The 12,108-nt window shown below is 53.3% G+C and overlaps 1 protein-coding gene across 1 annotated transcript; it reads left to right on the top strand.

Annotated features, from left to right (window-relative positions):
* Window positions 1-837: 837 nt before the first annotated feature.
* LOC149427212 (homeobox protein GBX-1-like) lies at window positions 838-9,785 on the top strand. Its single transcript, XM_089668185.1, has 2 exons — window positions 838-1,270; window positions 8,781-9,785. The coding sequence occupies exons 1-2, from the start codon at window positions 883-885 to the stop codon at window positions 9,293-9,295; spliced, it is 903 nt and encodes a 300-aa protein (XP_089524311.1). The 5' UTR covers window positions 838-882; the 3' UTR covers window positions 9,296-9,785.
* Window positions 9,786-12,108: the final 2,323 nt, after the last annotated feature.

Below are 12,108 nucleotides of genomic sequence, written 5' to 3'. Positions count from 1 at the left end.
CCTCTCTTTTTCTGGCTCTTGCTCTCAGAAAGTCTTTCTTCTTCCTCTCTCATTCTATTCTCTCTCTCTCTCTCTCATTCTGCCCCCTCACCTCTCTCCCTCTCTCTCTCATTCTGCCCCCTCACCTCTCTCTCTCTCATTCTGCCCCCCTCACCTCTCTCCCTCTCTCTCTCATTCTGCCCCCTCACCTCTCTCTCTCTCATTCTGCCCCCCTCACCTCTCTCCCTCTCTTTTTCTGGCTCTTGCTCTCAGAAAGTCTTTCTTCTTCCTCTCTCATTCTATTCTCTCTCTCTCTCTCATTCTGCCCCCTCACCTCTCTCTCTCTCTCTCTCTCATTCTGCCCCCTCACCTCTCTCTCATTCTGCCCCCTCACCTCTCTCCCTCTCTTTTTCTGGCTCTTGCTCTCAGAAAGTCTTTCTTCTTCCTCTCTCATTCTATTCTCTCTCTCTCTCTCATTCTGCCCCCTCACCTCTCTCTCTCTCTCATTCTGCCCCCTCACCTCTCTCTCATTCTGCCCCCTCACCTCTCTCCCTCTCTTTTTCTGGCTCTCGGAAGGTGTTTCTTGGTGTCCCTCTTGTCTGGTGATTTGGACCCAGATAGAGGAAAGTTCTTTGAGAAGAAGTTTGGTCTTGGCATTGGGTGTCTCTTTCCAGCCTGGCATTGTCCCCGGTGTCTGGGCAGCCAGAGATCTTCGCAGGGCGACTGAAGAAGTGATGCGTAAGGAGTGAAGATAGATGATGGGAGCCCCCCCTCCCCCACTGCCCCCCTCCTCCTCCTCTTGATGTGACACTCGGCTCTTCTCATACTGACAGTTCCTTCCATAGTCTCACATCTCGTGCCTGTTTGCCCTGAATACCACCCAGCGGAGGTACAAGAAGGACGATGCAGCGACCCAGTGGGGTGGCCAGTACTTTCTCCATAGACTCTCTGATTGGAAGCCCACCTGCTCGGCCAGGACATGTTCTTTACACCGGGTACCCCATGTACATGCCATACAGACCTCTTGTGATGCCCCCATCTCCGCTCCCCCCGCTGGGACCCGTCACCCCTTTCACTGGACGCTTGAATAACACTTTCTGTGCCAGCTTGGGCCAAGGTCTTCCATCCATGGTGACCATCAGCACCACCCTGCCCAGCTTCAGAGACTCAGCTGACGCTCTGTACTCTCAGGAACCTCTTGATGGGTCCCCAGACTCAGAGGAAGGGAGCAGGCAGCAAGAAGGACCGAGGACCCAAGAGAAAACTTCTGAAACCTACACCAACCTGGCAGGTAAGTGGGCAGAGGACAGCGGGAACGGGTCACTGCAAGTCAGAATGAGGAGGTAACAAAAATGGTCACCAGACGAAGAGGAAGCCATTCCAGGTGGTGGTAGGTGAGCGCAAGACTTCCCAGGTGAGTGACACGTGTTCATGATTACCTGTGTTCACATACCTCCACGTGGGTCAGTCAGTGTACCGATCATAGCACACGGGTGACAGGTGTGGGATAGGAATCAGAGTTCTAGGACAGGTAGGTGACAGGTGTGGGATAGGAATCAGAGTTCTAGGACAGGTAGGTGACAGGTGTGGGATAGGAATCAGAGTTCTAGGACAGGTAGGTGACAGGTGTGGGATAGGAATCAGAGTTCTAGGACAGGTAGGTGACAGGTGTGGGATAGGAATCAGAGTTCTAGGACAGGTAGGTGACAGGTGTGGGATAGGAATCAGAGTTATAGGACAGGTAGGTGACAGGTAGGTGACAGGTGTGGGATAGGAATCAGAGTTCTAGGACAGGTAGGTGACAGGTAGGTGACAGGTGTGGGATAGGAATCAGAGTTATAGGACAGGTAGGTGACAGGTAAGTGACAGGTGTGGGATAGGAATCAGTGTTATAGGACAGGTAGGTGACAGGTGTGGGATAGGAATCAGAGTTCTAGGACAGGTAGGTGACAGGTGTGGGATAGGAATCAGAGTTCTAGGACAGGTAGGTGACAGGTGTGGGATAGGAATCAGAGTTATAGGACAGGTAGGTGACAGGTGTGGGATAGGAATCAGAGTTCTAGGACAGGTAGGTGACAGGTAGGTGACAGGTGTGGGATAGGAATCAGAGTTATAGGACAGGTAGGTGACAGGTAGGTGACAGGTGTGGGATAGGAATCAGAGTTCTAGGACAGGTAGGTGACAGGTGTGGGATAGGAATCAGAGTTCTAGGACAGGTAGGTGACAGGTGTGGGATAGGAATCAGAGTTCTAGGACAGGTAGGTGACAGGTGTGGGATAGGAATCAGAGTTCTAGGACAGGTAGGTGACAGGTGTGGGATAGGAATCAGAGTTCTAGGACAGGTAGGTGACAGGTGTGGGATAGGAATCAGAGTTATAGGACAGGTAGGTGACAGGTAGGTGACAGGTGTGGGATAGGAATCAGAGTTCTAGGACAGGTAGGTGACAGGTGTGGGATAGGAATCAGAGTTCTAGGACAGGTAGGTGACAGGTGTGGGATAGGAATCAGAGTTCTAGGACAGGTAGGTGACAGGTGTGGGATAGGAATCAGAGTTCTAGGACAGGTAGGTGACAGGTGTGGGATAGGAATCAGAGTTATAGGACGAACCCTGCACTCTGTATATTGGGCACTCCTGAACCCTGCACTCTGTATATTGGGCACCCCTGAACCCTGCACTCTGTACACAGCGCACCCCTGAACCCTGCACTCTGTATATAGGGCACCCCTGAACCCTGCACTCTGTATATTGGGCACCCCAGATACAACCTGCCCTTTGAGGGCAATCATACTTCTGATCCGGGAGTTTGGCCCCCGCCCTGTAGAGGGAAGATGGGGGCTCCAGCCGGTCACATGATCTCCCAGCGTCTGGTTGTAGTAGAGATCGCTGGCAATGCCTAGGCAGTGACATCACCCATAGACTCAGAATGGGGCGTTGTCGGCTGTCCCTCCTCTACACCCCGATCATGTGACCGGATCACCCTGTGAATAGGGGAGTATAGACCACGTTCCTCTACAGGGTGGTAAGTATAAGGCTCAGAATGGGGGCGGGAGCAGGCTTGAGCTGTGATAGGTTCCACTATGATGACAAACCTGCGGACTGAGGCTCAGGTGGAGGGGGTCAGATATATCCTCAGGTGACCCCGCTGGAGGAATCTGTTATTCCTGGGGATGGTTGTGGCCAGGAAGCGAAGGGGAAGCCTTCCACCGAGGAGATTCCCTCACTTCCTGTTGTGTCCACCATTCGGGCCATCAGACATTTTATAGTCAGAGATTCCAGACTGATGGATGAAGGAAATCCATCCCAATCCAAGAATTCTGCCCCAGAAGGTTCCCACCGAGACAACTGCCTGCATCCATAGACACACACAGCAGGATTTGGCCCCACCCCCTCCTCACATGAATTGATTGACAGCAGCAGGAGCCAATGGCTCCATCTGCTGCCTCTGTGTCCTGTGTGGAGAGGAGCAAAGCGCTGGATTGGGATAGGTATAGGAGGTACAAAGGGAGGCAAGGGGGCGGTAAAAGTAGTGGGATATTTTTTTGCTTAATGTAGGGAATAAAAAAAATACCACCTTCCGAATTACTACAGGGGATCCCTGGTCCTGATCCCAGGATGATGGCAGGAAGAGTCCGGTAATCCAGGTGGGGGGAGGGATCCCTGGTCCTGATCCCAGGATGATGGAAGGAAGAGTCCGGTATTCCAGGTGGGGGGAGGGATCCCTGGTCCTGATCCCAGGATGATGGAAGGAAGAGTCCGGTAATCCAGGTGGGGGGAGGAAGGGATCCCTGGTCCTGATCCCAGGATGATGGCAGGAAGAGTCCGGTAATCCCAGGAGGGGGAAGGGATCCCTGGTCCTGATCCCAGGATGAAGGAAGGAAGAGTCCGGTAATCCAGGTGGGGGGAGGAAGGGATCCCTGGTCCTGATCCCAGGATGATGACAGGAAGAGTCCGGTAATCCAGGTGGGGGGAGGAAGGGATCCCTGGTCCTGATCCCAGGATGAAGGAAGGAAGAGTCTGGTAATCCAGGTGGGGGAGGGATCCCTGGTCCTGATCCCAGGATGAAGGAAGGAAGAGTCCGGTAATCCAGGTGGGGGAGGGATCCCTGGTCCTGATCCCAGGATGAAGGAAGGAAGAGTCCGGTAATCCAGGTGGGGGAGGGATCCCTGGTCCTGATCCCAGGATGAAGGAAGGAAGAGTCCGGTAATCCAGGTGGGGGGAGGGATCCCTGGTCCTGATTTCAGGATGATGGAAGGAAGAGTCTGGTAATCCAGGTGGGGGGAGGAAGGGATCCCTGGTCCTGATTTCAGGATGATGGAAGGAAGAGTCCGGTAATCCAGGTGGGGGAAGGGATCCCTGGTCCTGATCCCAGGATGATGGCAGGAAGAGTCCGGTAATCCAGGTGGGGGAAGGGATCCCTGGTCCTGATCCCAGGATGATGGAAGGAAGAGTCCGGTAATCCAGGTGGGGGGAGGGATCCCTGGTCCTGATCCCAGAATGATGACAGGGAGAGTCCGGTAATCCAGGTGGGGGGAAGGAAAGGATCCCTGGTCCTGATCCCAGGATGATGGAAGGAAGAGTCCGGTAATCCAGGTGGGGGAAGGGATCCCTGGTCCTGATCCCAGGATGAAGGTAGGAAGAGTCCGGTAATCCCAGGAGGGGGAAGGGATCCCTGGTCCTGATCCCAGGATGATGGAAGGAAGAGTCTGGTAATCCAGGTGGGGGGGGAAGGGATCCCTGGTCCTGATCCCAGGATGATGGAAGGAAGAGTCTGGTAATCCAGGTGGGGGGGGGAAGGGATCCCTGGTCCTGATCCCAGGATGATGGAAGGAAGAGTCCGGTAATCCAGGTGGGGGGAGGGATCCCTGGTCCTGATCCCAGGATGATGGAAGGAAGAGTCCGGTAATCCAGGTGGGGGAAGGGATCCCTGGTCCTGATCCCAGGATGATGGAAGGAAGAGTCCGGTAATCCAGGTGGGGGGAGGAAGGGATCCCTGGTCCTGATCCCAGGATGATGGCAGGAAGAGTCCGGTAATCCAGGTGGGGGGAGGGATCCCTGGTCCTGATCCCAGGATGATGGAAGGAAGAGTCCGGTAATCCAGGTGGGGGGAGGGATCCCTGGTCCTGATCCCAGGATGATGGAAGGAAGAGTCCGGTAATCCAGGTGAGGGGGGGAAGGGATCCCTGGTCCTGATCCCAGGATGATGGCAGGAAGAGTCCGGTAATCCCAGGAGGGGGAAGGGATCCCTGGTCCTGATCCCAGGATGAAGGAAGGAAGAGTCCGGTAATCCAGGTGGGGGGAGGAAGGGATCCCTGGTCCTGATCCCAGGATGAAGGAAGGAAGAGTCCGGTAATCCAGGTGGGGGGAGGAAGGGATCCCTGGTCCTGATCCCAGGATGATGACAGGAAGAGTCCGGTAATCCAGGTGGGGGGAGGAAGGGATCCCTGGTCCTGATCCCAGGATGAAGGAAGGAAGAGTCCGGTAATCCAGGTGGGGGGAGGAAGGGATCCCTGGTCCTGATCCCAGGATGATGACAGGAAGAGTCCGGTAAACCAGGTGGGGGAAGGGATCCCTGGTCCTGATCCCAGGATGAAGGAAGGAAGAGTCCGGTAATCCAGGTGGGGGAAGGGATCCCTGGTCCTGATCCCAGGATGATGGAAGGAAGAGTCCGGTAATCCAGGTGGGGGAAGGGATCCCTGGTCCTGATCCCAGGATGAAGGAAGGAAGAGTCCGGTAATCCAGGTGGGGGAAGGGATCCCTGGTCCTGATCCCAGGATGATGGCAGGAAGAGTCTGGTAATCCAGGTGGGGGGAGGAAGGGATCCCTGGTCCTGATTTCAGGATGATGGAAGGAAGAGTCCGGTAATCCAGGTGGGGGAAGGAGGGGATCCCTGGTCCTGATCCCAGGATGATGGAAGGAAGAGTCCGGTAATCCAGGTGGGGGAAGGGATCCCTGGTCCTGATCCCAGGATGAAGGTAGGAAGAGTCCGGTAATCCCAGGAGGGGGAAGGGATCCCTGGTCCTGATCCCAGGATGATGGAAGGAAGAGTCTGGTAATCCAGGTGGGGGGGGAAGGGATCCCTGGTCCTGATCCCAGGATGATGGAAGGAAGAGTCCGGTAATCCAGGTGGGGGGAGGAAGGGATCCCTGGTCCTGATCCCAGGATGATGGAAGGAAGAGTCCGGTAATCCAGGTGGGGGAAGGGATCCCTGGTCCTGATCCCAGGATGATGGAAGGAAGAGTCCGGTAATCCAGGTGGGGGGAGGAAGGGATCCCTGGTCCTGATCCCAGGATGATGGAAGGAAGAGTCCGGTAATCCAGGTGGGGGGAGGAGGGGATCCCTGGTCCTGATCCCAGGATGATGGAAGGAAGAGTCCGGTAATCCAGGTGGGGGGAGGAGGGGATCCCTGGTCCTCATCCCAGGATGATGGAAGGAAGACTCCGGTAATCCAGGTGGGGGGAGGGATCCCTGGTCCTGATCCCGGGATGAAGGAAGGAAGAGTCCGGTAATCCATGTGGGGGAAGGGATCCCTGGTCCTGATCCCGGGATGAAGGAAGGAAGAGTCCGGTAATCCAGGTGGGGGAAGGGATCCCTGGTCCTGATCCCGGGATAAAGGAAGGAAGAGTCCGGTAATCCAGGTGGGGGAGGAAGGGATCCCTGGTCCTGATCCCAGGATGATGGCAGGAAGAGTCCGGTAATCCAGGTGGGGGGAGGGATCCCTGGTCCTGATCCCAGGATGAAGGTAGGAAGAGTCCGGTAATCCAGGTGGGGGAAGGGATCCCTGGTCCTGATCCCAGGATGATGGCAGGAAGAGTCTGGTAATCCAGGTGGGGGGAGGAAGGGATCCCTGGTCCTGATCCCAGGATGAAGGTAGGAAGAGTCCGGTAATCCCAGGAGGGGGAAGGATCCCTGGTCCTGATCCCAGGATGATGACAGGAAGAGTCCGGTAATCTATGTGGGGGGAGGAAGGGATCCCTCGTCCTGATCCCAGGATGAAGGAAGGAAGAGTCCGGTAATCCAGGTGGGGGGAAGGGATCCCTGGTCCTGATCCCAGGATGAAGGAAGGAAGAGTCCGGTAATCCAGGTGGGGGAAGGGATCCCTGGTCCTGATCCCAGGATGAAGGTAGGAAGAGTCCGGTAATCCAGGTGGGGGGAGGAAGGGATCCCTGGTCCTGATCCCAGGATGATGGAAGGAAGAGTCTGGTAATCCTGGTGGGGGGAGGAAGGGATCCCTGGTCCTGATCCCAGGATGATGGAAGGAAGAGTCCAGTAATCCAGGTGGGGGGAGGAAGGGATCCCTGGTCCTGATCCCAGGATGATGGAAGGAAGAGTCCGGTAATCCAGGTGGGGGGAGGAAGGGATCCCTGGTCCTTATTTCAGGATGATGGCAGGAAGAGTCCGGTAATCCAGGTGGGGGAAGGGATCCCTGGTCCTGATCCCAGGATGAAGGTAGGAAGAGTCCGGTAATCCAGGTGGGGGGAGGAAGGGATCCCTGGTCCTGATCCCAGGATGATGGCAGGAAGAGTCCGGTAATCCAGGTGGGGGGAAGGGATCCCTGGTCCTGATCCAGGATGATGACAGGAAGAGTCTGGTAATCCTGGTGGGGGAGGAAGGGATCCCTGGTCCTGATCCCAGGATGAAGGTAGGAAGAGTCCGGTAATCCAGGTGGGGGGAGGAAGGGATCCCTGGTCCTGATCCCAGGATGAAGGTAGGAAGAGTCCGGTAATCCAGGTGGGGGGAGGAAGGGATCCCTGGTCCTGATCCCAGGATGATGGAAGGAAGAGTCCGGTAATCCAGGTGGGGGGAGGAGGGGATCCCTGGTCCTGATCCCAGGATGATGGAAGGAAGAGTCCGGTAATCCAGTTGGGGGGAGGAGGGGATCCCTGGTCCTGATCCCAGGATGATGGAAGGAAGAGTCCGGTAATCCAGGTGGGGGGAGGAGGGGATCCCTGGTCCTGATCCCAGGATGATGGAAGGAAGAGTCTGGTAATCCAGGTGGGGGGAGGAGGGGATCCCTGGTCCTGATCCCAGGATGATGGAAGGAAGAGTCCGGTAATCCAGGTGGGGGGAGGAGGGGATCCCTGGTCCTGATCCCAGGATGATGGAAGGAAGAGTCCGGTAATCCAGGTGGGGGGAGGAGGGGATCCCTGGTCCTGATCCCAGGATGATGGAAGGAAGAGTCTGGTAATCCAGGTGGGGGGAGGAGGGGATCCCTGGTCCTGATCCCAGGATGATGGAAGGAAGAGTCCGGTAATCCAGGTGGGGGAGGAGGGGATCCCTGGTCCTCATCCCAGGATGATGGAAGGAAGAGTCCGGTAATTTAGGTGGGGGTACAGAAAGTTACTGGAGATCCTGCCAGAAATGTTAATTCCTGTGAGCTGAAAAGACAAAACATTCTTCCCTTTATTGTGGAAACTACTAATCCCATCAATCCAACATTTAATGGAGATGAAGGACGGCAGACATGTTTGATGTCCAGTCAATGTGACAACCATGGCTTCCTCTATAGGTACAACGGGAAAGGGGTGTAGACATAAAAGGACAGGAAGGGTAACTGGAAGGAAGTTGATAATAAATGAAGCCTAGAAAAAAAAGAAAACTAATGCAGCCACTACATCTAAGAATTGTCAAAGTTCAATATTTTATATATTTGAGATATGTGGAGTAGTAGGGAGAACTTGGTGACCCCCCATGTGGGCTCCAACAGTTTATAATGAGGTGGGTGGTGTGGAGTCACTTTGAGCGGTTGGTGGTCTCCACCATAAAGAGCCTTCTAATTCGCTGCCATGTTCTGTCCTTCCAGGAGATGGAAAGTTGTGCAGCTCTGATGAGGAGAAGACAGCAGGACGATTGTCGGAGTCCGCTTGTAGCGACCATGAAGATGACGAAACTTCTGGAGACAGCTGTGGAGATGAGAATCTTCAGGATCATGGAAATGGCCCAACAAGACCCCGAGGTAAAGGGAAGAACGGTGCACAGGACCTAGGAAAAGACAGAGCCGGGACCGCAGGGAAAAGTCGCAGACGCAGAACTGCCTTCACCAGCGAGCAGCTCCTGGAGCTGGAGAAGGAGTTCCATTGTAAGAAGTACCTCTCCCTGACTGAGAGGTCTCAGATTGCCCACACGTTGAAGCTCAGCGAGGTCCAAGTCAAAATTTGGTTTCAGAACCGCAGAGCCAAATGGAAACGCATCAAAGCTGGGAATGTCAACAGCCGTGCAGGAGAACCCGTCCGCAACCCTAAAATTGTGGTGCCCATCCCTGTGCATGTTAATCGTTTCACCATCAGGACACAACAGATGGAGGGATCACGACCGTAATATTGGTAATTAAAATCATAAAATCAGGCCAAAATGAACAGAAAAACTGAAAAGTGGGTGGAGCTTGGTAAACCCATTTCACGGTACACAGAGAACAATTCCAGGACACTTTTTGGTATATGGAAGTCAGTAATGAATGGACTATGGGAAGGACCACTGCAGATGATCTGGACTGATGACTGCCAAGACCTTGACTAGACCATTGCTAGAAGATGCAATCCTCGACTCAATGAAGAGAAATCTGTAAAATGTGTGTCTCTCCCGGAGGATGGGCGGTCCTCCCACCAGTTCTAACCAACCTATTTCACCGATATTCACAATTCTCTGTATTATTAGTCCAAGGAAATGATTTTCATACGAAGGACTGTAAAGACTAATCTGAACTGTACAAAGCATGACAAGTCTATTGACACCACGCAACAAAATGTCACCATTTATACTGAACACTTAATTCCGAGCAACCGAAATAAAAAGGACCAAAAAAGTGGGAGTGTGACGTGTCTGGGACCTCATCTGTTCCATCAGAGAGTTCATACAATCCGACATAGAGCAGGAAATGAGCGGCTTTGCTGTTTTCAGTTTTTGGATATCTGGTGGTCATCCACATTTGTAGGTTGTTAGGTCTGTAGCCAGGAAGATCCAGAGACCCGAGTGGAGCTCTGCAGATCACATGTGCATTTCATGATTGACCTACCTGATATAAATATGGAAGGCCACAGTGATATGTTGTACCCGCCATACTTAGATCAAGAGAAACATGAGGTGTTCACAAGGTATAGGGTCAGTTGAAGGAAGACAATGAGGACAAAGGTAAAATCTCACAATCTGGGTGGAGCAACTCAACTGAAGAGAAGTCTTTGCTGTTAGTTAAAAGGGAGACTGTAGAGGAGTGAAGTATGATGGAAGATGACAATGAAACATCAGAAGAAGGAGGGGCGGAAGGTGGAGCATCAGTTGAGGAACCTTTAAGGACGGGCAGAGGGTGGAGCATCAGTAGTGAAGACAATAAGGAGAGACAGAGGGTGGAGCATCAGTTGAGGAACCTTTAAGGACGGGCAGAGGGTGGAGCATCAGTAGTGAAGACAATAAGAAGAGACAGAGGGTGGAGCATCAGTTGAGGAAGCTCTAAGGAGGGGCAGAGGGTAGAGCATCAGTTGAGGAACCTATAAGAAGGGGCAGAGGGTGGATCATCAGTAGTGAAGTCTATAAGGTGAGACAGAGGGGTGGAGCATCAGTTGAGGAACCTATAAGTAGGGGCAGATCGTGGAGCATCAGTAGTGAAGTCTATAAGGAGAGGCAGAAGGTGGAGCATCAGATGAGGAACTTCTAAGGAGGGGCAATGGGTGGAGCATCAGTAGAGAAATCTATAAGGAGAGGCAGAAGGTGGAGCATCAGTTGAGGAAGCTCTAAGGAGGGGCAGAGGGTGGAGCATCAGTTGAGGAACCTTTAAGAAGGGTCAAAGGGAGGAGCATTAGTAGTGAAGTCTATAAGGAGAGACAGAGGGTGGAGCATCCAGTTGAGGAACTTCTAAGGAGGTGCAGAGGATGGAGCATCAGTAGTGAAGTCTATAAGGAGAGGCAGAAGGTGGAACATCAGTTGAGGAATCTCTGGGGGGGGGGGGCAGAGGGTGGAGCATCACTAGTGAAGTCTATAAGAAGACGCAGAGGGTGAGGCATCAGTTGAGGAACCTCTAAGGAGGGTCAGAGGGTGTAACATCAGTAATGAAGTCTATAAGGAGAGGCAAAAGGTGGAGCATCAGATGAGGAACTTCTAAGGAGGGGCAATGGGTGGAGCATCAGTAGAGAAGTCTATAAGAAGAGGCAGAAGGTGGAGCATCAGTTGAGGAACCTCTGAGGGGCAGATGGTGGAGCATCAGTGGAGAAATCTATAAGGAGAGGCAGAAGGTGGAGCATCAGTTGAGGAAGCTCTAAGGAGGGGCAGAGGGTGGAGCATCAGTTGAGGAAGCTCTAAGGAGGGGCAGAGGGTGGAGCATCAGTTGAGGAACCTTTAAGGAGGAGCAAAGGGAGGAGCATTAGTAGAGAAATCTATAGGGAGAGGCAGAAGGTGGAGCATCAGTTGAGGAAGCTCTAAGGAGGGGCAGAGGGTGAAGCATCATTAGTGAAGTCTATAAGTAGAGACAGAGGGTGGAGCATCAGTTGAGGAAGCTCTAAGGAGGGGCAGAGGGTGAAGCATCAGTTGAGGAACCTATAAGAAGGGGCAGAGGGTGGAGCATCAGTAGTGAAGTCTATAAGTAGAGACAGAGGGTGGAGCATCAGTTGAGGAACCTATAAGAAGGGGCAGAGGGTCGAGCATCAGTAGTGAAGTCTATAAGGAGAGACAGAGGGTGGAGCATCAGTTGAGGAACCTATAAAGAGGGGCAGAGTGTGGAGCATCAGTTGAGGAATCTCTGGGGGGCAGAGGGTGGAGCATCATTAGTGAAGTCTATAAGAAGAGGCAGAAGGTGGAGCATCAGTTGAGGAACCTCTAAGGAGGGTCAGAGGGTGGAACATCAGTAGTGAAGTCTATAAGGAGAGGCAGAAGGTGGAGCATCAGATGAGGAACTTCTAAGGAGGGGCAATGGGTGGAGCATCAGTTGAGGAACCTCTAAGGAGGGGCACGACGTTCATTGGGGGAGGAGGATCTATGGAGAAGATCATGTTGTGACCAGTAGGAGAGGGTAGATCTATACTGAAGATCATGGTAAGGTTAGAGAGGGAGGAGCATCCATGCAGGAGGTCGTGGTGAGATCAGTGGGTTAGAATTAGTGTAGATTTTTTTTACTAAAGGTCACGGAAAGGTTAGAGAGGGAGGAG

The sequence above is a fragment of the Staurois parvus genome, unplaced genomic scaffold, assembly GCF_062004578.1.
Source record: "Staurois parvus isolate SC_StPar_1 unplaced genomic scaffold, SC_StPar_1.0 ptg003932l, whole genome shotgun sequence".
NCBI classification, from domain to species: domain Eukaryota; kingdom Metazoa; phylum Chordata; class Amphibia; order Anura; family Ranidae; genus Staurois; species Staurois parvus.
The sequence above is the reverse complement of the archived record's forward strand: the minus strand, read 5'-3'. Positions and strand labels throughout refer to the sequence as shown.